This window comes from Microcebus murinus, chromosome 14, assembly GCF_040939455.1.
Source record: "Microcebus murinus isolate Inina chromosome 14, M.murinus_Inina_mat1.0, whole genome shotgun sequence".
Lineage (NCBI taxonomy): Eukaryota > Metazoa > Chordata > Mammalia > Primates > Cheirogaleidae > Microcebus > Microcebus murinus.
In genome coordinates, this window is record NC_134117.1 from 34,792,498 (window position 1) to 34,815,365 (window position 22,868).

At 39.9% G+C, this 22,868-nt stretch overlaps 2 protein-coding genes across 2 annotated transcripts; both read right to left on the reverse strand.

Moving 5' to 3' along the window:
• Window positions 1-473: 473 nt before the first annotated feature.
• Window positions 474-8,364, reverse strand: IFIT5 (interferon induced protein with tetratricopeptide repeats 5). Its single transcript, XM_012765180.2, has 2 exons — window positions 8,268-8,364; window positions 474-3,522 (listed from the first exon to the last, which is right to left on the reverse strand). Exons 1-2 carry the CDS (start codon window positions 8,270-8,272, stop codon window positions 2,079-2,081), a joined length of 1,449 nt encoding a protein of 482 aa, XP_012620634.1. The 5' UTR covers window positions 8,273-8,364; the 3' UTR covers window positions 474-2,078.
• A 2,589-nt stretch (window positions 8,365-10,953) lies between these two features.
• On the reverse strand, window positions 10,954-21,033 carry IFIT1 (interferon induced protein with tetratricopeptide repeats 1). The gene is given in 3 exon segments (XM_012765176.3): window positions 10,954-11,286; window positions 11,289-12,679; window positions 20,903-21,033. Coding segments are annotated over 3 exon segments (1,440 nt in total). The 5' UTR covers window positions 20,908-21,033; the 3' UTR covers window positions 10,954-11,242.
• Between the last annotated feature and the right edge of the window lie 1,835 nt (window positions 21,034-22,868).

The following is a 22,868-nucleotide window of genomic DNA, read 5'->3' on the forward strand; positions in this document are numbered from 1 at the left end:
TCACCAGGGAGCTTGTTTACATTGAAGAATGTCAGGCCCCTTGTGAAACCTACTGAATCAGAAACTACCTTTTAACAAGATTCCCATGATTTGCGTGCACATTAAAGTTTGAGAAGCAGTGGTATACCATGTTTACCAAGGACTTGTTCTGTGTATGGAAAGAGCTCTTGTCTGCTGATTTCTAAAAACAAATTAATTGATGAAGCAATAACCTTTTTTATGACTCACTGTCTGAATGACTCCTGAATGTGAGTCTTCTGAATTACATGGCAAGTGCTGGAGTTATGTACTTTCATGTTGGAGAAATGACCTGCTTTTACTAGTTAACATCCTAAAATATCTGAAAAGAACAAATAGCTTCTACTGGTAAGACAGGACTTCAGTCTTGAATTCTTTAAATTCTTGAGTAAAGATCATTCCTTTCCTTGTTTTTCCTTCTTAAACATATGAAATAAACAAAAAACAGCAGAGAATTAAGTAAAACAAAACATTTAAAAAATTTAATTCATGAGATATAATGTAGTATATACATATGTTTGAATATGCATAGAAAAAAGATCTGGAAGGATACATATCAAATTGTTAACAGTTTACCTTGGGGGTGTGGAATTGGGGGAGGATGAGGCAGGGTGCTCTTATTTTGAAATTCATATACTTCTGTACTTTTTGAAATTTTGCAATGAGCATTTTTTACAATAATCAAAACCATAACAAAAAATTTAAAAATAAATATAGTAACAAATACACACACACAATAATTTTAAGAGCTACACTGGAGGAATGGAGAATTAAATCGCATGGCACACTTTTCCACTAATACTGTGGTGGCACTTAATTGTGTAGTCTATAATCAAAGAAACAACATTAGAGAAGCCATATTTAGCAACACTGAATTTAAAAAGTCCCCTCAGATAAGAGCCCTCAAGCAATGACCCCTCAAGATGGATATTAAAATGGAAGGCAGAACTTAATTATTTCTGGAGGGTCTATAGGAAAAAATGATAATCTGAAAACTTCAGAAAAAAGATAAAGCTTCACAGAAGTCACTCTGAAATACTAAAACAGTTAACCAAAGGCTAGAAATTGGAGGTATGAAACCACTACCCAGTCTAGACTCAAAACTAATACACTAAAATCTTGGTAATCTAGGGATGTAGATTAGGGATATCTACTTTATCCGTTTGTTTGTTATTTCTTCCTATTTCTCAATTGGTCTGCTCTCTATCTCAATGATTTTAATGTAAAAATACTGCAATGTTAATTGGAAGGAATAAAATTAATTCCATCTAGATTCAGTGTCGATTTACTTTTCTATTAATAGAAAAAACCCAAACTTGAGACTAATGATTTCCCATTATTCATTTTTTTCCTCATAATTATTTCTGGCTACTTAATAAACATTTTAGAAGATGAAACTTCTGATTTCTCATGGATCCCTGAAGTTCTGTATTATTTAAAATTTGAGGAAATCATCTCCTGTTCTAGTTTTTTCTTCTTTTAATGAAGTCACCGAAGATGACAAACTCTTCATTATTATGAACTTTTTTTCCAACAAAGATTCTTTAGATGACCATCAGGTTGACAGTTAAATATCCTCGTCAAAATCAAAACAATTGTAAATGGAAAGTTCTGTCTTTTGCAAGCTACACTGTTAAGAGCTTAAACTCATAATTTTGTACTACTCCTGAGTGTTCTTGACCTAGGTATCCAAGGTTTACGTAGGATTATATACAGTACATAAGGTGAAAGATTTGCCAAAATTTAATCTGAAAATTATTATAAATAGCACAGATAAAGGGTATAAAGTGATAATGACCATATCAGTTTTAAAAGTTGCAAGATGTGGAATGTTGCTGTTTCTCAATGGATTATAGTCTTTTAATTAAAAAGAAAAGAGAAAGAAAACACCAAAGGATTCATCATAATATATATAAAGTATTATTTAACACAATGCTTGTTACACCATAACCATCAATACACACCGGGTATGTAATGAACAATGGATTAAAACAGTAAACAAAAATAGAAGAACCCAAAATGGAGGGAAAAACTTAGACCTGATTTCTTTGAGGATGCCTTTAAATGGAAAGTCGAAGCTCACAGAGAGCAGTAAGGAATTCTGTGTTTTCTGGATCTATCTTTTGGGCCCTCTCGTAGTACTCAGCAGCTTGCCTCTTTTCTCCCTCAAGCTTGTAAACAAACCCTAGGGCACTTAAACTCTGCACATCTAAAGCATTGTGACAAAGTCTCTTGGTAGCCAATTTCTTCACAGCACTTGTTAGTTTGGTACGAAGAGATGACCTGTTTTTGACTCTTAAAGCTTCTAAATAATGATGGATGGCAGTATTTTCTGACTTACAGTGAAATTCCTGAAAGCGGCCATAGTGATAATGGATCTGATGTTTGTGATCATCAGTTATGTTCCCCAGACAAAGGGCTTTCTGGAAAATGTCCTCAGCATTGCTATACTGGCCTCCCTCAGCATACATGTTGGCCAGGTCTGTGTAGGCAAATGCAAACATAGAGTCTCGTTCCACAGCTGCCTTGAAATGAAATATAGCAGATCTAATCAGCTCATAGACCTTCAGTTTATCCTTTCCTTTAGGTTTGTTGCGTGTGGCCTTCTTGATTTGGATCATTTGAGCCCGGTAGCAAAGTCCCATCTGGTGATGCAGGAAAGAAGAGGTTGGAGTTGCTTCCAAGGCCTTTTTTAAAAGTTCAAGAGCTTTGTCCCAGGAATGTTTTCTCCTATAGAATTTGGCTGCATAACGAAGGACATAAGGCTGGAATGATATTTGGTCCAGGATTTCTTCAATATACTTTTCCCCCTCAGCTTCCGCATGTACATCTTGAAGTTTCAGTGCCAGAAAGACCTTAATGTAGGAGTTATCTGGGTTCAGGGTGACAGCCTTCCTCAGAGGCCCCAGGGAAAAGCTCTTTACAGACCCTTCTCTGTCAGAATCATCCAGCCGATATACAGTGATAGCATAACCAATGTTAAATTCTGGATTGTCAGGTTCCACTTCCAAAGCTTTCTCAAAGGCTGCTTTAGCCTTTTGGTAATACTTTCCTCCAAATTTCAAAAGTGCCCACCCTTTCTCACAGTCAATCTCAGGACGCTCCAACCTGTAGTCAGAAGGACTGGACAATTTCCTGCAGACGTTCCCTACCTTGTCTATATACTTCTGAGCTTCTCTAAGCTGGTCCACGTGATAATACACCCAGGCATAGTTTCCCCAAGTGACCAGACTTCGTACTTCTTCTTCGTCTGAGTGTTCTCGCCGGATTATTTCTTCTGCTTGTTCCAAGCACCCTAGAGCATCTTTATTTTGGCCTTTTAGGTGCTTCACATAGGCCAATAGGTTATAAAGAGCAAGTCTGGATTTTGTGGTAAGAAATTCAAGCTGTTGCCCAATTGTATCTTCCACATCAAACAGATCAATGTCTTCCTTAAGTAAATTCCATGTAAAGTGACATTCTAACTCCAACAGAATGGTCTTCAAAGCATCCTTAGGAATTCCACTGTCAAAGATAAAATCTTTTTTAGTTTTTAAAGAAATAAAAAAATAATTAATTTCCTAAGTTTTAAATACTGTTCTTTGCATAACAACCAATTTTATCCCTTCTTACAGTTAAAGCACTAGGTTCCTGTAACTTTATATTAGAGTTTCTTCTATAGATAGTTATATCCTAGAAATATTTCATTTAAATTCTATTTATTGCAAAACCAGTTTTGGAGAGATGACAGGGCTTTCTATATTATAGGGTATCTATTTCCTTTTGTTAGTCACTAAGCCCTTGAAAATTAGGAATAAATACATACGTGTTCAATAATTAACATAAAATTCTCTATTATGAATAGTGAAGGGAGAGAAAAAGAGAAGGTGAGAAATAAGAAAAACAAGTACACTGACAAGGATAGAGAAGCCGTACATATATATCATTTTTGCAGGGAAAGAAAGACAGACTCCTAGAGAGAACAGGCACAGAAACAGACAGGAATAGGTATACCAAGAGAAGGGAAAAAGCTTATGTTTGAGATAGGCAAAAGGAGAGTAATAGAGATTTAGAGGAAGATGGGGAAAAGAAAAAAGGAAGCTTAGTAGGTTTTAATGTGAGTCCTTCTGACTCCTGGGATTGTGGGCAACAATAAAGGCTAACACCTATCATTAACTTATCTTTGCCCTTCACCTCAAGAAATATTTGTTGAATGCCCTACGTGCCAGGTACAGTGCAATTTCTACAGGGCCCACTGGAGATATTGTCATGAAGTTTATATTTTAAGGAATAGTCAATTACAACTCAGTGTTCCAATAAAGTCCTATGGAAGCAACTCAGGAAGGATAGAGTCCATCTGTGGCTTTTACTTGGAAGGAATCTCTTTTGGTTTTCCTTTATTTTTTTTTTTTTTTTTTTTTTTTTTTTTAGAACCTACAGCGTATCTGGAGGTTTTCCTTTATTAAAGCAGCTTTCTCTCCTTACTCTTAGTCCATCCAATTTGAGAAGTGCTGTTTACCCTCACCCCAGTCTATGGGAAGGCACAAGATATCCCAGTCATTCACTGGTCCCAGTGGTTTATTCAGATAGTCCAATTAAAATTTAGTTGTGCTGAAATTGGACTTTGCTGGAACTTTCTTCCCTTTACAAATTTTAACCTGGTAGGATATAAGTTTGGAGTTGCTGGTGATCATTTTTCCAAACGCTTGGAAAGAGCCTGCTTGAGAAAGAATCTAACACAGAGGCAAGCAGAACTTAGGAAGGGAAAGAGACTGATAATGATACTAAGAACTTAGATGCAGTCTCGCCTGGATCACCTTGTTTCCCCCTGAATTTCTGTTTACTTAAGCAAATAATCTCCCTCTCTCTTTGCTTACACCAGTTGGAATTGGGTTTCTCCTGTTTGCAACCCACAAAGTCCTGATTAATATACCTAATTTTATTCGTTTGTTTTGCTGAAGGTAATGATGATATAGTCAGGAAAGACTTTCTAAACCTGTCACTGGCCATAATTAAAGGTCACAAGAAATGTACAGAAAAATATTACGTAAGGCCTCCCTCAACAGAAGGAAATGCTCTAATTATAAGTTGAAAAGTCCTTTTATGTGTATTCTGTATGTGTCTCTGTGTGTATTTCCCTTTCTGCCGCACATAGGACCTCCCTCCTTGCATGTACAATATAAATATGTACTTACATAAATGTGTATGGGTAACTGCAGTAATATTTCTATCAATATACATTTATTGATCACTTCATGTCACACATGCCAGGAAATATCCTATTATACTGGACAAAGCACTCATTCACTAACAAGATAAGAAAAAGGTCCTTTCTTCATGGTAATTTCATTCTGGGAGACAGTGCAAGAGGAGTTGACAGAAAATAAACATGTAAACAAATAAATGGACAGCATAATTCCTGATAGTATTAAGTGCTAAGAACTGAAACAACAACAACAAAAACAGCATAATGGGATTGAGTGGTGGTGGGGCGGCAGGTACTTTAGTTATAGTGGGCAGGAACTAGCTCTTGTAGAAAGGGGCAATTGAAGTAAGGAGGCAATTATAAAAGATCTGGGGGCAGAGTGGTCTAGTCAGTGCTTCTTAAGCAAGGCGATTGACGTTTGCCCACCACCACACCACAAGACATTTGGTAATGCCTAGAGACAATTTTGGTTGTCACCGCTGGAGGATTGCTACTGGCAGTGAAGAAAATTCTGGAGATGTGAGAGTAAAGTTAGTACCAGGGAGTCATGGGCATACAGATGAACTTGAAAACTATAAGACCCAGAATAAGATTACCTAAAGAGTGGCCATAGATGAAGAAGGTCACAAACTAAGCTGTAAGACACTCCAGGTCAACAGAGTAGAAGCATCAGGAAAGAAGGCTAAGAAAGAATATTCAGGGAGGAAGTAAGAAAACCAAGAAACGTGTTGTAATCATAATGGAAGCCTAAGGAAGAAAGTATTTATTTCAAGAAAGAGATGGATATTAAACATGTAAAATGCTTTTAATGGGTGGAGAAAATAAGGACAGAGAAGAGATTATTGTTTTGGCAGGAAAGTTGTGAGGGATCTTACTACAATGTGCCTTTCACAGGATAATTCTTTATCCTGGTGAATAGCCTAATGCCTAAGTGTCTGTGATCAGGAGCCCTTCTCACAGGAAACTTACTGTATTTTTTATATCTTTAGATATGTTTAGATACACAAATATTTACCAGTGTGTTACAACTGCCTGATTATGCAGTATAGAAACATGCTGTATAGGTTTGTAGGCCGCAGCGACAGGCTATATAACATATAGCCTAAGTATATAAGAGGCCGTGCCATTTAGATTTGTGTAAGCATACTCTGTGATGTTTGCAACATGATGAAATCACCTAACCACGCATTTCTCAGAATGAATTCCCATAGTTAACGGACATAGGACTGTAAATATTGCTGAATGAATGAATGAAGTTATATACTACCAGCTCCCGGCATGTCCAGCCGAGAGGTATAGGCCTAGATAAAAAACACTTGAATTCCAGATAAGGGAATTCCTGTCAGTTCCTTCCTTCCTACTAATGTCTCCTAACTTTCTCCCGTTTCAGTAGTCCTTGTTCCAATTGTTTAATATCTTGATATGTTCTCTGTCTGGCTTCAAGTTTGGATTTTGAAAGTAGGTTTTTTTGAATTGTTTCTTGTGATGCTGACTGGGAAACCTGGTAAGGATGTCCCTTGGTAACTATTTCCTTTCTCTTCTGTAACTGCACCAAAAGCATGGGTAAGAAATGACATTCCCTTATGGCCTGCCCAAATCCATGACATTAGGACCTTAATGGCTCCCCGCCCACCATAGAGTGAAACAAACATCTGCCTGTTCTGAAGGTCACTACCAGCCCACCCCAAAGAGGATGAGGAGAGGTATTATGAATGTGGTTGTGAGATCTCAAAAGGACATTCAATCAGGCACTGAAGTGCTTTGGAAGGCACTGAAGGCTCTATGGAATTTATGCACAACTGGACACCATAACAAGTTTTACTGTTTAACCTTTGTCTATTTAATTTTTTAACTTTGTTTCTGGGAAGCTGAGAGAGGCTACTGTGTCTGACGAGGCATCTTTTATCTTTAGATAATCCTGTTCATTTGCTAGGAAGAAGCAGTCTTTAATTGTCCCTGGGAGACAGTCCCCAATGGGCCCAAACCCTCTTTCATCCAGTCCTGCACATACAGTGCACTCCATCCCTTCTCCTAGTTGTCTCTCCAAGCCCCTTCCTGCTAGCTCCCTCCTTTCTTACAAATGTTAAACTTCTTTTTCACCTATAATAATAATGGTTAACATTTACTGCGCAAATATTATGTGCTAAGCAGTCAATTAACCCGTTCCACAGTCCCCAGAGATGGATGCCGTTAATTTTTACAGAAAAGAAACAGACTTAACAGAGTTTAAGAAACTTTGCTTTGGAGCACCAGCTAGTAGTCAGTGTTCAGGGTCCAGGTTTAGAACAAAGGACTGTCAGATTTCAGCGCCCAGGAACTTAACCTTTCATTCCTCAACGGATTAAATGCCAGTGGTTCACTAACCGCGTGCAGGGCAGGGTGCTGGCCCTGCGGGACACAAAATGGGTAAGAAACGGACCCCACCGGGCTAAACTAGTCAAGGAGACAGATAAACAAATCCTCCTAAAATAATGGGTTGGGTAGCCCGGTAACAATCTGTCCGTGGCACAAAGGTAGCTCCCGGGGAAGGAAGAACTCAGACCGCCAAATCAGAAAGGTGCAGTGGCAGGCACCTGCGACGCCGGAGGGCTGGGGGGACCTAGGCAAGGCAGCTGCGGGGAGAGCACGCGACGAGAGCTCGCCGAGGCAGACCGGTGCCCGCGGCGGCCGCCGGAACGGCCCGGGGCTCCCCGGCGGGCGAGGGGGCGCCGCAGGCGCGGACGGGCTCCCGGAGACGGCGGCCGCGGACCCAACACGGTCACCGTCGGCGACAGGCCTCCGGGGGGCGTCGCCCGGCCACACGCCCCGACGGCTCTGGCCGCAGCCGCCCGGGAAGGGACGGGACCTCCGGGAAGCGTCCGCTCGGACACCGGCCGGGGCGCCAGGCCCGACTTCGGACGCCGCGGACCGGGCCGGGCTCCCGCGGAGGGTCCCGGGCGCAGACGCGCGGCTGCCGGCGCGAGGGGCTGGGCCGCAGCCCTGCGCTGCAAACGAGTAAACGAACACCGGTCTGCGCCGCCGGCCGACGCAGGGCTCGGGTGCAGAGGCGGAGAAGAGCCCTTACCTCATGGCGGGTGGCGTCTGCCGGCCGGCCGGCGGCGCGGGCCCCAGCGCTCTCTCTCCTCAGGCCGGCTCCGCGGCGGGCGGGCGTGCGGCGTGCGGGTGCGTGTGCGCATGCGCACGCTGCAGCCAGGCCCCGCGGGCTGGGACCCGGCCCCGCCGCCGCCTTTGTTAAAGGAGTTGACCCCGAGCAGAAAAGGGAAAGTAGAAAGTGAATCTGACCCGCGAGCGCTCGGAGAACGGCTCGGGAAACCGAAACTTAACGCAAGAGCAAGGGAGCGGCGAACGGAGTCCAGGGTCGCTCGAAGTTGAATTTGCAGCGGGGGCTCTGCCCTTGGGTCTCTCGGTTCTCACCTGCCTCGCTGAGTCTTCGGCTGCCTGGTTACCTTTTTTTTTTTTTTTCAGACAGAGTCTCGCTTTGTTGCACAGGCTAGAGTGAGTGCTGTGGCGTCAGCCTAGCTCACAGCAACCTCAAACTCCTGGGCTCAAGCAATCCTTCTGCCTCAGCCTCCCAAGTAGCTGGGATTACAGGCATGTGCCACCATGCCCGCTAATTTTTTTTCTATATATATTACTTGGCCAATTAATTTCTTTCTATTTATAGTAGAGACGGGGTCTCACTCTTGCTCAGGCTGGTTTTGAACTCCTGACCTCGAGCAATCCGCCCGCCTTGGCCTCCCAGAGTGCTAGGATGACAGGCGTGAGCCACCGCGCCGGGCCTGCCTGGTTACCTTTTGATTTCTTTTTAAATAAAAACGACGGGAGATTGTTCAGCACTATTTAAGTGTCGCCGTGATGCTCTTTCCACCTTTCTACATCCTACCTGGAAACTGATGTCCCTGCTTCCATTCCAGTCTTTTGATTCAACAAGCTATTGTGTTCGGTGTGTATTTTATAAAGGAGAGAAATTGTGGGCTCAAATGTATGTACATTTTAAGTTTTGATGGATATTGCCAAATAGCTTCACAAAGAGGTTTTATACACTCCTACCCACAACTGTCGGAGAATGCTTTTCTTCCACGCCCTTGCCAATGGTGCTTTTTGTAATAAGGTCCCAATAAAGATGGGGGTGGTATTGGGAATCCAAGCAGAAAATGCCAAATACCCCTACATTAAAATTTTTGCCCCTCCGAATTTAGTCATTCATTCATTCAACAGATTTTACTGAACAACTGTTAAGAGCCAGACCTTGTTCAAATTACTGTCACTATAGCAATAAAGAAAACAGACAAGGGCCTTAGTGAGTTAATGTATTCAAAACCTCAATATTCTGTCCGTTATACGTCATTTGCATTGATTTTGAAATTTTAAAAACATATTGCATTAAGGTATTGTCTATCTGGGTCACTGAGCTTCTGGCACCCCTATCCCCTAAATCTTACAGTAGCCCAAGGCCAGTGCCTCACTTCAGGCAATCACTTTTAACAGCTTCTTACAGCCATACTGTCTTATTCAGAAACCACTAGTCACATGTGGCTGTTGAGTACCTGAATTTTTAATCTAAGTTTAAAAACTGATAATTAAGTTAATAGAAAACTTAAAAGAATATTTGGGAAAACTTAGATAAATGAATCTACTTTTTTTAGTTGCAAATTTTATGAAATATAAACACAGATCAAGTATTCCTAATGAAAATTTAGCATTCAGTTTGTGATGTGTTCTGTCCTATCTTCTCAAGAACAATATATAAAATCAATATCCACTGAAAGGAGCAAAAATGTTAAACAATTGATGCAAATGTATTGGGAGCCCCAAATTTGGGGATTTTCTTGTGGTGCTCTATACTGGTGGTCTCCCAAAAGATGTCCATGTCTGAATCCTCAGAACCTATGAACATGTTATTTGATACTTTACATAGCAAAAGGGACTTTGTAGATGTTGTTAAAATTAAGGATCTGGGGATGGGGAGATTATCCTGGATTATCCAGGTGGGCCTAGTATAATTGCAAGGGTCCTTATAAAAAAGAGATAAAGAGAGTCAAAGAAGAGAAGATGATGCAAAGAAGGAAGCAGAGAGAGATTTGAAGATGCTACACTGTTGACTTTGGAGACGGATGACCCAGTCATCAGCCAGAGTGCAGGCAGCCTCCAGAAACTGGAAAAGGCACAAAAAAGGCTGTCCCCTTGAGGAATGCTGCTGTGTTAGTACCTTGACTTTGGCCTAGACATTTCAGACTTCTCACCTCTGGAATTGTAAGATAATAAATTTTTCAGATTTTAAATCAATTTTGTGGCAATTTTTTACAGCCACAATCAGAAACTAATACATCCTCCCCTAAAACATGTATAAGAATGAAAAATCAATGACATTGCTTCTTTATTTTTTCCTTCCAACAATATTATTTGTTGTGCATTGCCTTGTAATCAAATGTCATTCTTCATAATCAAAGATGATGGCTACAGATTGTCTCTCAGATCATTTAGCATTCTTGTCATATTTCTCAATATCAGCAAATGACTTGGTAAATAGTAGTGCTTCAGATAAAATGGCATAAAATAAGAGAAACTCCTTGCAACAATTTGACACTGAATTAAAACATCTTTATGGTGAAAGCTGACCTTTAATTGATTGTGTATTTATTTTACTGTCTGTCTCTCTCACTAGATTGTAAACCAAATGAGGTTTGATAAAAATGTCCAGGTGTTCACCCCAGTATTGTTGGTCTTTAGCACTGAAAACTGTTGATAAAATGAATCAATTAAACATTTTAGTGTATATAAGTCTAATGTTTTATTTGCTACAAATCTATTCAACAAGGTTTTTTTCTACAGTATAGCATTCATACAAATGGTTTGTTTCTCTCTCACACACACATTCGATATCATTATTTCTGAATACAACTGTTTTATCGGATATGAGTAATTGTTCAAAAATTACATTATTATAGTGAATTTATATAATTTGTTTCTGAAAACAGCAAGCAGAAAAGATAATTAGTACATGTTAACCTAAAACCAGATGAAATGTGAAAGTAGCTGCTATTTCAGTGCCTGGGGACCTTGTCCTGTGGAGTTGTCAAAGCTATTCTCAGGGCCCGCTCATAGTAGTCTAGGGCTTCATTCATATTTCCTTTCAATTTGTAGGCAAACCCGAGGATGCTTAAGCTTTCCAGGTCTGATGCATTTCTCTGAAGTCTCTTTAAAATCAATTTCTTCAAAGAATCGATACTTTTATCCCTTGCAAATGAGGCCGTTCCTATTTTTATTGCTTTTAAATAATGGATAATTGCATTGACTTCAGATTTCTTTTGAAATTCCTGAAATTTGCCATAGTGGAGATGTACCTCTTGCATTGTTTCTTCTACAACAGGTTTCATGCATAACACTTTCTGAAAAGTGGCTTCAGCCTTTCCATATTCACCAGCTTCTATATACATTCTTGCCAGGTCTACATAAGCAATCTCAAATGTGGGCTTTTGTTCCACAGCAAATTCAAAATGAAATATGGCTGCTCTTATCATTCTGTCTACCTTTTCCCTATTCTGCCATCTAGGCTGCATTTTTGTAGCTTCTTTTATTTGGATTATTTGTGCCCTGTAGCAAAGCCCTATCTGGTGGTGCAGGAAGGCAGAAGTGGGTGTTGCCTGCAAGGCCATTTTTAAGTACTGAAGAGCTTTTTCCACAAAGCCTCTTCTTCGGTAAAACTTGGCTGCATATCGAAAGACATAGGTCTGTGAGGACATGTTATTCAGAGCTTCTTGAATGTACTTTTCTCCTTCATCTTCCTGTCCTTCATCCTGAAGCTTCAGGGCAAGGAGAACCTTAACATATGTATCCTCTGGATTTAGACTGACAGCCTTCCTTAGGGGGTGTAAAGAAAACTCCTCGTGACCTTTTATTGCTGATTTAAAGCCATCCAGGCGATAGGCAGTGATGGCATACCCACTGTTGAACTCAGGGTTTTCGGGGTCCACTTCCAGCGCCTTTTCAAAGCAGGCCTTGGCCCGTTCATAATTCTTTCCTCCACACTTCAGCAGGGCCCATCCTTCCTCACAGTCCATCTCCGGACATTCCATTCTATAGCGGAAGAGATTTGCAAACTTCTTGCAGGTGTCCTCCACCTTGTCCAGGTGAGCCTGGACGTCCGCCAGCCTGCCCATGTGGTAATACACCCAGGCAAAGTTGCCCCAGGTCACCACACTCCTCACGTCTGATTGGCCAGCGCACTCTGTCTGGATTAAGTCTTCAGCTTCTTTCAAGCTCTCCAGGGCTTCGTCATTCTGGCCTTTCAGGTGTTTCACATAGGCCAGTAGGTTGTGTATTCCCACATTGTATTTGCTGTCTAGGAACTCAATCTGGTCCAAGACCCTGTTTTCTAAATCAGGCATTTCAGAGTCCTCAATTTGCAACCCCCAGGTGAAGTGACATCTCAACTGAACCAGGTTATCCTTGACCCGTTGATCATCAGCATTCTGACTGCGAACACAAAAGCAGATTTTCCTTGTTAGGCAAGGAACAGCCAAAAGAAAGAGGCTGGATAAAACACTTTGTATTTTAATGCTTATCCTTGGATTTTAGTGGTGTAACAACAATTTGTGTGTATAGTTCTATGTCATTTTTTCATATGAGTGAACTCATGGAACCAGTGCCTTACTCAAGATACAGAATTACTCTGTCACCATCACATTTCCCTCATGCTAACCCTTTAGCATCATACCTGTCACCTCCTCACCTGCACCCCTAAATATCCTGAGCCCTTGGTAACCACTAATTTGTTCTTCATCTCTGTAATGTTGTCATTTTAAGAATGTCATATAAGTAGAGAATATCATACAAAAGAATAGTTCAATGTACAAAAATCAGTCAATGTAATATACCACATTAATAGAATAATGGGAAAGAAATCACACGACATCTCAATTGATGTAGAAAAAGCATTTGACAAGATTCAACACCCTTTTATGATAAAAACACTTAACAAACTACTTATAGAAGGAAACTATTTCAACCCAATAAAGGCCATAAGTGAAATATCCACAACTAGCATCATAGTCAACCATGAAAAACCAAAAGATTTTCCTTCAAGATCAGGAACAATGAAAGGATACCCACTTTCAACACTTTTTTTTTTCTTTTTGGAGACAGAGTCTTACTCAGTTGCCTGGGCTAGAGTGCTGTGCTGAAGGCCTAGCTCACAGCAACCTCAAACTCCTGGGCTCAAGAAATCCTTCTGCCTCAGCCTCCCGAGTAGCTGGGACTACAGGCATGTGCCACCATGCACGGCTAATTTTTTTCTATATATATTTTTTATTATCTTTCTATTTTTAGTAGAGATGGGATCTTGCTCTTGCTCAGGCTGGTCTCGAACTCCTGAGCTCAAACAATCCACCGCCTCAGCTTCCCAGAGTACTAGGATTACAGGCGTGAGCCACCACGCCCAGCCCACTTTCAACATTTCTATTCAACATAATATTGGAAGTCCTAGACAGAGCAATTAGAAAAGAATAAGAAATAAAGGACATCCAAATTGGTAAAGAATTAAAATTCTTTGTTCACAAATGATATAATCTTATATGCAGAAAATCCTAAAGATTTCACACATAAACTGTTAGAACTAGTAAACAAATTCAGCAAAGTTGCAAGATAAAAAATCAACATGAGAAAACTAGTTGTGTTTCTGTACACTGATGATGAACATGCGAAAAGGAAAATTAAAGAAACAATCCCATTTACATTAGTATCAAAAAGCATAGGAATATACTCATCCAAGAAGGCTAAAGATTGTACACTGAGAACCACAAAATGTTGCTGTAAGAAGTTAAAGAAGACACAAATAAATTGAAAGACATCCCCTGTTCATGGATTAGAGGACATAATATTGTTAAGATGTCAGTTCAATGCAATCCCAATCAAAATCACAATAGGCTGGGCGTGGTGGCTCACACCTGTCATCCTAGCACTCTGGGAGGCCGAGGCAGGCGGATTGCTCAAGGTCAGGAGTTCGAAACCAGCCCGAGCAAGAGCGAGACCCCGTCTCTACTATAAATAGAAAGAAATTAATTGGCCAAATAATATATATATATATATAAAATTAGCCGGGCATGGTGGCGCATGCCTATAGTCCCAGCTACTCGGGAGGCTGAGGCAGAAGGATTTCTTGAGCCCAGGAGATTGAGGTTGCTGTGAGCTAGGCTGACGCCACGGCACTCACTCTAGCCTGGGCAACAAGCGAGACTCTGTCTCAAAAAAAAAAAAAAAAAATCACAATGAAATTTCTTCTTCTTTTTTTTTTTTTTTTTTCAGAAATAGAAAAACTCAACCTCAAATTCACATGGAATCTCAAGGGATCCCAAATAGCCAAAACTATCTTGAAAAAGAACAAAGTTGGACATCTCATACTTCTTGATTTTAAAACTTAACACAAAGCTACAGTAATCAAAACATGGTACTGGAATAAAGACAGACATATACACTAATGGAATGGAATAGAGAGCCCTGAAATAAACCCTTACATATATGATTGTATTAGTCAGCTGATAGCTCATGGCTATGACCAGCACCATAGACTGGGCGGCTTAAACAACAGAAATTTATTTTGTAATAGTTCTAGAGGCTAGAAGTCTTGGATCAAGGTGATGGCCAATTTGGTTCCTGGAGAGGGCTCTCTTCCTGGCTTACAGATGACCATTTTCTCTCTGTATCCTTACGTAAATAGCCTTTCCTTGGTAGCATAAAGAAAAAGAGAGCTCTGACATCTCTTCCTCTTCTTTTAAGGACACCAGCTCTATTGGATTAAAGCCCCACCATTATCACTTCACTTAACTTTTATCACCTCCTTTTAGACCCTATCTTCACATGCAGTCATGTTGAGGGTAAAGGGTTCAAGGTATGAGTTTGGTGGGGGGCACATAATTCAATCCATAACAATGGAGAAATGATTTTTGACAAGAGTGTCAAGACCATTTGTTGGGGAAAGGACAGTCTTTTCAACAAATGGTGTGGGAAAACTGAATATCCAGATGCAAAATGATAGAGTTTTACCCTTATCTTACACCATATACAAAAATTAACTCAAAATAGATCAAAGACCTAAATGTAAGACCTAAAATTATAAAACTCAGAAGAAAACTTAAGGAAAAATCTTCATGACATTGGATTTGCCCACGATTTCTTGGATGTGATATCAAAATCACAGGCAACAACAATAACAATAGAGAAGTAGACTTCATCAAAGTTAAAAATTTTAGATCTTCAGAGGACACTATCAAGAGAGTTATAAGATGACTCACAGAATGATAGAAAATATTTCCAAATCATGTATCTGATAAAGGATTAATACACAGAATATATAAAGAACCTCAATATCTTAGCAATAAAAAAAAAACAATAAAACTGATTTAAAAACAAGCAAATAAGGCCGGGCTGGTGGCTCACGCCTGTAATCCTAGCACTCTGGGAGGCCGAGGCGGGCGGATCGCTCAAGGTCAGGAGTTCGAAACCAGCCTGAGCAACAGCGAGACCCCGTCTCTACTATAAATAGAAAGAAATTAATTGGCCAAATAATATATATAGAAAAAATTAGCCGGGCATGGTGGCACATGCCTGTAGTCCCAGCTACTCAGGAGGCTGAGGCAGTAGGATTGCTTAAGCCCAGGAGATTGAGGTTGCTGTGAGCGAGGCTGACGCCACGGCACTCACTCTAGCCTGGGCAACAAAGCGAGACTGTGTCTCAAAAAAAAAAAAACAAAAAAAAAACAGGCAAATGACTTGAATAGACATTTGTCCAATGAAAATATATAGCCAATAAGCATAGGAAACATCTCTAATCAAATTTGTAAAATCCAAATGAAAACCACAAGGTACACTTCATGTTCATTAGGATGGCCATTACATATACATACATACATATACATATTTTAAGAAACTCAAGAAACAAAACAGGAAATAAGTATTGGTGAGATATGGAGAAATTGCAGCACTGGTACACTGCTGGTGGGAATGTACAAAAGGGAAGCTGCTATGGAAAATGGTACGGTAATTCTTCAAAAAATTAACCATAGAATTACTAGATGATCCAACAATTGCACTTTTGGTCATGTACCCAAAAAAAGTGAAAGCAGGTACTTAAACAGATATTTGTATATCCATATTCATGCCAGCATTATTCATAGTAGCCAAACAGTAGAAGCAACTTAAGTGTTCATTAATGGATGAATGGATAAACAAAATGTGATATATACATACAATTGAATATTTTTCAGTCCTAAAAAGAAAGAACATTCTGATACATGTTACAACATGGATAAACCTTGAAGACATTATGCTAAGTGAAATAAGCCAGTTACAAAAGGACAAATAGTGTGTCCTTTTGTGTCCCAAATAGTGTGACCATTTATATACGGTACCTAGAATAGACACATTCATAGAGACATTAAGTATAATAGTGATTACCAGGGGCTGGGAGAGGAGAATGGGGAGTTAATGCTTAATGGGTACAAAGTTTCAGTATGGGAAAATGAAAAAAATTCTGGAGATGGCTGGTGGTGATTATTGCACAATAAAGTGAATGTACTAATCTCATGGAACTGTACACTTAAAAATGGTTAAAATGGTAACTTTTATGTTATGTCTATCTTATCATAATAAAATTTTAAAATTTAATTGTGGCAAAGGTGTCCTAAGCAAGGTAAATATGAAAATAACAAAAATGTAGGAAATATTTTTAGTACAGATGGAGAAAATTCTGATTCTGTAACATATAAAGTATTTTTGAAAATTGGTAATAACTCAACAGACCAACAGAAATCACCATGAATAGATAATTTGTGGAAGATCAAACACAAATGGCCAATAAACATGAAAAAAGATGCTTTAAGCCCACAGCCATTAGGGAAATGCAAATTAAAGAAACTGTGATTTATAACTTTATTCCACTCAGATTCGCAAAAGTTTAAATGGGTGAGGACATAATTTCTGCAACCATGAATTGTTACGGCCTTTATGAAGATGAAGCTGGTAATGGCCATTAAAATAGAAAATATACATTTCCTTCAACAAAGTAATTCCACCCCATGGAATCTATATCATGGATAAAAACACTAATGCATAAGGATGTATGTTCAAAAAAATTCATTACAACATTGTATATATCAGCAACAAACTGGAAATAATAGAGAGTGGTTAAATAAATTATGGTATACGTATACCACTGAATATTATGCAGCCACTAGGCTGAATGAATTAGATCAAAACTAGCTGAATTTGAGGCACTTTCATAATATACAGTTAACTGAGAAAAGTGAGTTGTAAAGAAGTGCCTTTATATAGTTTTCTTCATAAATTACCCAACCTCACATACTCTGCAACAGCAACACTAAAATGACTAAGACAGCAAGGATGTGGGGAAATTGGAAGCCTCATACATTGCTGGTGGGAATGCAAAATGGTACAGGTGCCTTGGAAAACAGTTAGATGGTCCCTCGATAAGTTAAACATAGAATTAGTATATGACCTGGGTATATATTCCTGGATATATTCCATACCTGGTTATATACTTAAAATAGTTAACAACAAATGTCCAAACAAAAGTTGTACACAGATGTTCACAGCAGCGCTCTTCACAATGGCTGAAAGATGGAAACAACCCAAATGTTCATCAACTGGTGAATGGATAGACAAAGTATAGTAGATCCATAAAATGGAATATTATTTAGCTATAAAAAGGAATGAAGTACTGATATAAGCTATGACATGGATGAATCTTGAGAACATTATGCTAAATGAAATAAGCGAATCCAAAAGGCCTCTAATTTTTTTTTTTTTTTTAATTTGGTCTTGAGGTCTCCCTCGTGAGAGTGGCTACCAACTATAGCTCTGCCCTGATGGAGCTCCCGGGGATTTGGTTGTGGATGTTTCTAATGTGCCTTTCATGGGATAATTCTTTATCCTGGTGGACAGGCTAATGCCTGTGTCTGACCTATGACCAGGTGCCTTTCTCACAGGAAACTTTATATGGGCAGATGCCCTTGTGGCGGCTCTTGTCTAACCTGTGTCCAGTTTATTCCTCCCAAGATAGTCACTCTCTAGGAAATCCTTGACCTGGAAAGAAGTTTGGTTCAGGTGTATTGGTCAGGTGAGACACAAAACAGGCGACTGAAAAAGGCACATGAAATAGCAGAAGAAGTTTATTATTTACATATATGCTGAAGACATACATGCTCAACTAGCAGATGGGGAGCGAGAGAGTGAAGAACCCATGGGCCAAGCCTTACTGGAGTCCAGGGAGTGATCTAGGTGGGTTTCCTGCAGAGAGCTCTAATGGGTGGGTTTACAGCAAGCAGTTGCAAGTACCAAAGGGTCATGGTGTGACTGAGAGGTGGTTACTGCGATTTAACTGTCCGATACATGTGCAGTGATGAGACTGTGGAGAGACTCAAGTAGGTTGTATCTAGCTGTTCCATAGGAAAGTGGTCACCGGGAGGTGGTTACATAACACAAGTATCTGGATCAATCACATTGAGGAATTGGGAGGAGATGGAAAACTTGAAATTGTGTCAAGGGTGACCAAGCCCTGATTCTGGTATGAGAAAGCCCAACTTAACATTCAAGATGGATGCTAAGGCAATATAAAATTATAAGAATTCACTACAGCCACATATTTTATGTTTCCATTTATATGAACTATCCACATCAGCAAACCCATAAAGACAGAAAGCAGATTAATGGTTGCTGGGGCCTGAGGAAAGGGATAGTAGGGAGTGACTGCTTAATGGGGTATGGGGTTTCTCCTCATAGTGACAAAAATGTTCTTGAAGTAGTGGTGATAGTTGTACAACATAGAAATATACTAAATACCACTAAATTGTATACTTTAAAATAATAAATTTTATCTTATATGTATATTTCCACAATAAAAAAAATCATTTTGCTAACCTGAATAGAAATTCTGCAAATTTTATAGGGGTTTGTGTGTGTGTGTATATACTATTTTTCATATACAATATGAAATATTATTCTTCAATTCAATACTATTTTTCATATTACATGGCTGGATATTTTCTGGACAGCCCCATATTTCCTAGCACATATTGAAATAAACATAAAAGCTAATTAGTATGCCATCTGAAATGATCTCATGGACCCCCACTGGCACCCTCTCAGAGACATTGGTTTAAAGGTTTAATAAAATACCATTGAATTTAGAGACTCATATCTCACTGCTGCCATTTATTGTCTGGGCGATCTTAACATTTCTAAATCTAAGATTCCTTATTGCAAAATCAGGATAGCACACCCATGCACTGCATAGTGATGTTTCAGTCAGTGATGACCACACACATGGCGGTGGTCCCATAAGATTTTAATACTTTATTTTCACTGTACCTTTTCTATGGTTAAATATGGTTACATATACAAATACTTAGCATTGTGATACAGTTGCTTGCAGTATTCAGTACAATAACATGCTGTACAGGTTTGCAGCCTAGGGGCCACGGGCAATATCACATAGCCTAGGTGTGTGGTGGGCTACACTACCTGGGTTGGTGTAAGCACACTCTATGATGTTTGCACAATGACGAAACCACCTAAGGATTCATTTCTCGGAATGTAACCCCATTGTTAAAGGATGCATGACTATATAAGTACCTGCCTCAGAATAAACTCATAGGTTTCTTTTGAGGATTCAATGTAATAATTTACATAATGCTTTTAGAAGCCAGGCTAACACTTAATAAGCATTCAGGAAGTGGTAGCTACTTTTATAACATTTATTATTATTATTTTAGGTATCAGTAACAACTCTGTTTATGGAGGAGAGTTGGTCATAAGCCTGCAATGGTGCATTTTCTGGAACTTTTGCCCTTTTGCAATTTTGTCCACTGGAGGGGAGCACTAAGGTGAAATATGCAAGTCAATATTAATTAATGGGTTTTTATCAGCTGATATCAGGGGTTACTTGGATGAAGATTTAGTTTGGACAATATAAAATCCCACATTTGGCCCTTTAGATAAGGAAGATATGGATGTTTCCAAGCTCAGACCTCTAGCCAAGACCTATGGAAAGGAGGATGTTTAGGGTCTGCTGAGAGCCTGGCTTTTCCAGGGAAGAGGTAATCTGCTAATCATAAATCCAGTTCGACTGAGAAGGCCTAACATAGGAGCCCAGCAGTGCAGAAGCCTGAGACAGGAACCCTATAGAGGAAGGCTGGGAGCCTCTCTAACCACGTTCCCATAATATTTCCCTCAAGACACCTGAGAGGCCCCAGGACTGTGGCTTTCACAGTCCTGTGGATCCTGCTTTTCATCTGTGGTGAGGAGCCAGAAGAAAGCAATGTCCCTACCCAGACAAACTGTCCATTCCTTCCCCAGATCAGGTAGAAGTGAGTATGGTAGAAAAGACTCTCCAACAGTGGGATCATTTTCTCCCTTTCTGCAAAACTCCTTCCCCATTTCCCTCCCTTTCTTTGAGCTATAGCACGAGGCATAGCCAAGCTTCCTCAGGCCCATGCTAACAAAAGTAAAGATGCATTAATAAAACAATTTATGTAAGCATGAATGTACACACACATGCAGTCCATATGCAGATACTCAAAACAGGAAACGTGACCCTCACTGAGACCAAACCTGTTGAGATGGTATTTGATCAACATTATTTCAAAAACTTCAGACACTTTGGCAAAGAAGCAGAGAAATCCTCACCTCATGGTTGCTGTGAAGTAGGCAGCAGTTCTGCAGTGTTTTGTGTAGCAGGAGGGGCTCCTCTGAGATCTGGCCAGTCTGTCTTGTGGATTCTCAGATAAGTTTACCCCCCAAGACAGGGATATATAAGGAAGCTAAACAGCAACCAATCATGTAAGCTGTGGGTGTGTCATTGCAATTAGATGTTGGAAACTAAGCTGGAAACTGAAACTGGAAAGTGAAACTAAAGCTAGCAGAATTCCTGCTTATGGAAAGTGAAACTTAAACGGTGATGGCTTTGTTCATTCTGTTTTGAAAAATGACAGTGAGAAGGCTGGGGAAATCAGGTTTACTGATGTGCTATTTCCCATCACCTGGGCTTGGAGAAACCTGGGAGCTGGGAGATACTGGTTGGTGCAGAATCCACTGAACCTAGAGCCAGGGAGTCTTGTGCAAATTGGCTGTGTGCACTTGCAGAAGTCATGCCATTCCATCTGTGCCTCTGTTTGCCTGTCTAGAACCAGGGATTGTTCATTTTATGGCATAAAATTCTGTAAGTCTCTGAACAGGAGTCTTAACCTAAATTTGCTGCCATTCTCTGAGAAGTTGTGTCTTACTAACTGTTCTAGGCCTTTGCATACCCTTCTGGAGAATGGCCAATGACAATAAGCAGCTTGTAACATCTTCCTTATTTATAGGAACAGAAAAAAATGTATGTGCCAGCATCTTGAGTCTTCAAACAAAACATGTTAGGCCTTAATGAAAATATTTCTTTTACTTTCAATGCTCTCTGTTCTAGCCATCTAAGGTGTTCTGATTCACCAGAGATGATTATCATAGCTAGGGAAGATGATCATAGCTATGTTCAGTCCTCTTGGTGCCATGACACCCTGGCTTGGCCTACCTCAAACTGGCCCAGGTAATCTTCTGTGCTCATAGTGAGAGGTTAAGAAGACTAAGGCTGTGCTGAGACTGATCCTGGGGACAGATTTCATTCTTATTACTGTTATCTGCCAAGCTTATGGATCTCCCTACTTTTTTTTCCAGAAATGACTCCACTCTCCTGATACGTGTGCTATCTCCAGCAGCTTATGCAAAGCAAATATACCCTCAGCCACTGTTAATTTAATCACAGAAAATCCCCTTGTTCAGAGGAAACAATCATACTTGCTTCTCTGGAAAGCTGAATGTGGAAAGTGTTGGACTCGTATCACATTTATTTGGGTGCCATTGTCAGCCTTGGTTTTCCATGTAGCCTGAAAATAATAGAAGCAGACATAGTTTATTCACATAAAAATATCAAACAGTTGAGCTGAGAGAAATAGAGAATTAGAGATAAGATATGGAAAGTTCTGAAAGAGATGAACATTCTTTTGTCCACAGCTATACTGTCAAGAGTCAAGAGGCAAAGACTATGTGCAATGTTTAATGGGCTTCCAGGTGGGTAGTGAAACCAGGTTACCAAGAACTGTGGGTCTGGGACCATAGGTGTTTCTTGTGCTGCAGAAGCCCAGTGACTGGCCAGCATTTGGAACCAGATCAACCTCATACCCTAAAGAAGAGCATCAGTCCATTGTTGTCTATTGTGGAAGTTGACTGGATTCCGGATCACTGCACAAAAAAGGGAAATTGAGGGAGGTAGCTCTATTTCCAGTTAGCTTCCTATATATATAGAAGGAACCTCCTAAAATATATGTAAAAATCTACTCCTGAGTAAGTAACTGAGTCTTCTGGTTGTGACTTTTGGTTTCAGCTTGTCAGAAATGAACAACCAACCTGTTTTAGGAATGAAGGAAAGAGGCCAATACCAAGAAAGCCTCCTAAGCCCTGATCCCTTGGGTAGGAGGTAAAAGCCAGGTGCTATTGTTGGGAATAGAGAGCCCTCTATTGCTGCAGCATGGACATCCACATTCTGAATCAAGTTCCAAGTCAACCTCAACTGCAGTTCATGGAATTTCAGTTTAAACACTTAGCAACTACTTGGCAC